The sequence below is a fragment of the Symsagittifera roscoffensis genome, chromosome 3 (genome assembly GCF_963678635.1).
Source record: "Symsagittifera roscoffensis chromosome 3, txSymRosc1.1, whole genome shotgun sequence".
NCBI classification, from domain to species: domain Eukaryota; kingdom Metazoa; phylum Xenacoelomorpha; order Acoela; family Convolutidae; genus Symsagittifera; species Symsagittifera roscoffensis.
The window spans coordinates 32,073,666-32,077,542 of NC_087064.1; the positions used below are offsets into that span (position 1 = coordinate 32,073,666).

A 3,877-nucleotide genomic window follows, 5' to 3' on the forward strand; every position below is an offset into this window, starting at 1 on the left:
TAGTTATATACATACATACATACATACATACATACATACATACATAGAGACATATCAATATACATACATATATACAGATATAGATTGACATAGATACATCCATACATAGGTACATACATACTTAGATGCATACACACATGCACACTTATAAGATTATACATACATATAACATACTTATTCATACAAATAATTTCATACATGAATACATATCTACATACATACGCATACATTACACACATATTCATACCTTTACCCATAAATATACTTATACATATATACATACATACGTGTACATACATACATATATACAAACATTTACACATACAAACATAAACATACTTACCTACACACTCAGAGGTAAATGCATACCTGCATATACACTTACATACATTTGCACATACATACATATACACTTATATACATATGCACATACATATACACATACATACATAGACACAGACATACACATACATACATACGTACACATACTTACATAGCTAGATCTATATTTACATATATGCATAATCACATACATGCATAATTATAGATTTACATACATACATATTTACATCCTTACATACATCCTTACATACATAATAACTTACAAACATACATTCCTTCTTTCTAAAAGCTTCGTTGACATTTGGAGATGTTTTTAAATAAATTTGAGCGATTGTTAATCATTCAATGATTTTAAACTGAGATTCTGAGCACGTCTGTCATTAAGTTTTTTTTTCAAGTTACCATATGTCTGTTCCAATTTCCTGGCTCTTTGTTAATGAATCTGCTAATCTGCAGCTGCTAATTTGCCAAGATGATCGATGGCCCAGAGAAACGGGCACAGCGAAGAAATTAAGCTTGAAAAAAGACGAAGAGTGTGTTTTGACTATCAACGGCCGTGCATCATCATATGTCCTTCTTGCATCGGGTCCGAAAAAGGCTGTTACCCGAATTTACGAGAACAAGAAGGAAGAGTATCGAAGGCTTCTGGTGTCCGAACAGGTTGAAATCGTCAAACCAGTTGAACCGACAAGAGTTGAAGCTTTCACGTTGGGAGCAGAATTGAAGCCAGAAGACACTACCAAAGTAAATGTGAGTGTTTTTTACCCTAATTTGTTTAAATTGTAATTATGTCGAGTGTAACGTGTTGAATTGCTCGCCATATGTTTAAAAGAATTGGAATCTTACGGTATAAGCGAATGTTTGATGAGTTTTGAAAAGAGGCAGATCAATTGGTCCAGGAGCTTCAGATTAAAAAAATTGATTCTAGTGTTGTTGAGTTTTTTTAGTGCTGTGAGACACACATGGAGGCGGCAAAAGCTCTCTTAGAAGATGAAGCAATGTTTGCTGAGTTTGTAGAGGCTTATCAGGATCTAGACGAAGATTGCAACCAAAGCCTTAAAGGGGAGATAAAAAATTGGAAAGACGCGGTAAGGATTAAGTTTGTATGTTTTGAGAATTTATTGGAACTAAAATTTGGAACGTAAATAAAATTAGTGAAGATGCGGTAAAAAAAAATTTGGTGAAAAGGTTTTATGTTACACAAAAGCAGAGATTGCATTTCTACTTTAATGTCGTTTTCCAGTTGACAAAGAATTTAACCACAGAGTTTGACGATGATGGAGCTGGCCCAGATGAAAAAACTGATTGCCCATGGTTTTTCGGAGAGGGATCATCCAAGGTTGATCTTCACAATCTGGGCTATGTCGCCAACCCTGAGGCAGGTGGCAAGAAACTTCGAACTCTCATATGGGGAGAGGGATGGTTTGACAGCAGAATTGATTTCCCCTCACAAAGATAGTGAATGTGAAAAAAGAAAGGCTGCTTCCCCGAACAGCACCAAAGCCTTCAAAGGTAATATGTTAGCCTTGAACACAGCGCTTATGGCATGATTGTTTAAAAACAGTTTGAAAGTCGCAAAATAAAGGGAAACGTTTTTTAAACTGCCGGGCTTCCGTGATTCAAGAAATAACTCTTTGAAATAAGCTCAGCAAACGGCTTTCAACAGTAACTGTATAAGTGCATTTATTGTTTCAGCCAGTATCCGACGTCTGTTCAAGAGCAGTTCGTTTCCCAATGCGTATGAGAGGGCAAGAAAAGCAGCTAACAAAGCCGGCATGGATAGATTTCGTACGATAAAAAAACAGAAAGCGCAGTCTGCAGAGAAACGGAACAAAGGAAGAGTAAAATTGAGTACCGCTTCGATCTCTGAAAACTTTGATTAGAGCATAAGCAAATGTTTACTTTTGAACCGTCTGTTTTTTTAAGTTGAATAGTTGAGTGTCTTTTTGTTGACTGATTTTATCGATTCTGGTTGAATTGAGTTCGCTTAGGATGTTTGTTGTAGCAGTTTGAAAAACTGTTTGCGAGTAAATACTTGTTCATGTGTAGTTTGATTCTCAAGGTTTTTTTAAGTTTCATACAACTGTTTGGTTTTTCAAAAGCTGAATGTCGGAAAGCTAGTAACTGCCCAGTGTTTTTTCAAGATTATTTATAATGAATACGTCGCAAAGTTTTAGAACGCGAAGAAACCCGAAAAAAAGAGTTAACGAATCTGACACGGATTTCGAAAACGAAATCATTGTGAAACAGTCGTTAATAAAATGAAACGTGTTTTGGTTGTTCGAGAATAAAGGGTTGTATAAATTGAGTGCTACTGGCGAAGCGTGGGGTGGGACAAGTTTTGATGCCCGGAATAATTTGATTCCTGGGGAAAATACTAATTTAAACATTGGAGGAGAGTTATTGAGTGTTCGATTGCTATGCAGAGGGCAAAAAACAGAAATAGACAGGGCCGAAGCTGGCTATTTGACAGAGTTACAAAGAGGAAGAAAAGCTAGTCAACTCCGTCCGAAGCATTTCAAATCAGAAAAGATGCGTTTGGTCATAGACGATATTAATTTCCTGAGCAAATCCCAGGATGCCGTTACAGAGGAACACGCGGCAATCAAACTTGGAGGAGAAGGCTCTAGCTCCACTCAATGGAACTTACAATCCACGTCTTCGACCGCTCATCTATCACTGCCGGACGCAACAGTTCGCGGGGATCTGAGCCCTACACTGTCGGATTACGCAGTAGAGTCGCCAAATACCAGTGATTATCAACAGGTAACCATAATTTAGGTAAAATTTTTTTTGTGAATTTTTGAACGGGGGTTGTCTGAATATGGATTTCTTGTAGTAAAAAGAGTTGTAAGTTCCAAAGTCAAAGATTGAAATAATGTTTTTTAGTATCAAGTTTTGGAAGTTAAAAGTTATGTTTTTTTGTTTGAATTTTTTTCAAAAGGAGTCGCAGTTGCCGCCGATGCCGGATTTGACACCAGCCAATTCTCAGTTCCCTCTCGTTGCTAACGAAGCGTGCCCAGATAAAGGAGCAAAGTGGTCTGTGTTCCTGAAAGGACACAACATAAGGATGGCTGAAATGAGAAGTGCCATGGAAATAGCCCGCGATAAAGCCAGGAAAAAAAGACTCAGTCAGCGAAGTCAGCTAAAAAATACAGGTAATGATAAGCAATTGCTTGCAAACTAAAAAAATTCGCGTTACACTTTAGGATGAATTTACCAGTTGTTCTTCTACCAAGGTATTAAATAATTTTTTGCAATTTAAAGGTAGTAATATTACTTGTTCAAAAACTTTGATTTCAGCTATGTAATGGAATTTTTTGAAGACATGGTAAACAAAGAGCCAACCTTGATTTTGTGATAGTTAAATCAAACAAAATTTTCATGCTTCTCAGAAGTTTGAGCTGTACTTTAGAGAGAGGAAGTAAAGGAGTTGCTCAACTTTGAGCGCGAAGGTTTTCAAAGTGTAGACGACAACCCGAAATGGAATTTATCAGTAACTCCAGTCTGGCACAACGGGGAAGACCTGATGGAG

At 36.9% G+C, this 3,877-nt stretch overlaps 1 protein-coding gene across 1 annotated transcript; it reads left to right on the forward strand.

Annotated features, from left to right (window-relative positions):
* The first annotated feature begins 744 nt into the window (after positions 1-744).
* LOC134841667 (uncharacterized) lies at positions 745-1,686 on the forward strand. The gene is made up of 4 exons (XM_063857703.1): positions 745-1,092; positions 1,290-1,430; positions 1,586-1,649; positions 1,682-1,686. Exons 1-4 carry the CDS (start codon positions 748-750, stop codon positions 1,684-1,686), a joined length of 555 nt encoding a protein of 184 aa, XP_063713773.1. The 5' UTR covers positions 745-747.
* Positions 1,687-3,877: the final 2,191 nt, after the last annotated feature.

What these genes read in the sequence shown, in the direction of transcription:
- LOC134841667 (XM_063857703.1), top strand. Translation starts at nt 748, where the DNA reads ATGTCTGTTCCAATTTCCTGGCTCTTTGTTAATGAATCTGCTAATCTG. An exon ending in AAGACACTACCAAAGTAAAT is followed by an intron (nt 1,093 to 1,289) that starts GTGAGTGTTTTT and finishes GAGTTTTTTTAG; the next exon opens with TGCTGTGAGACACACATGGA. An exon ending in TAAAAAATTGGAAAGACGCG is followed by an intron (nt 1,431 to 1,585) that starts GTAAGGATTAAG and finishes GTCGTTTTCCAG; the next exon opens with TTGACAAAGAATTTAACCAC.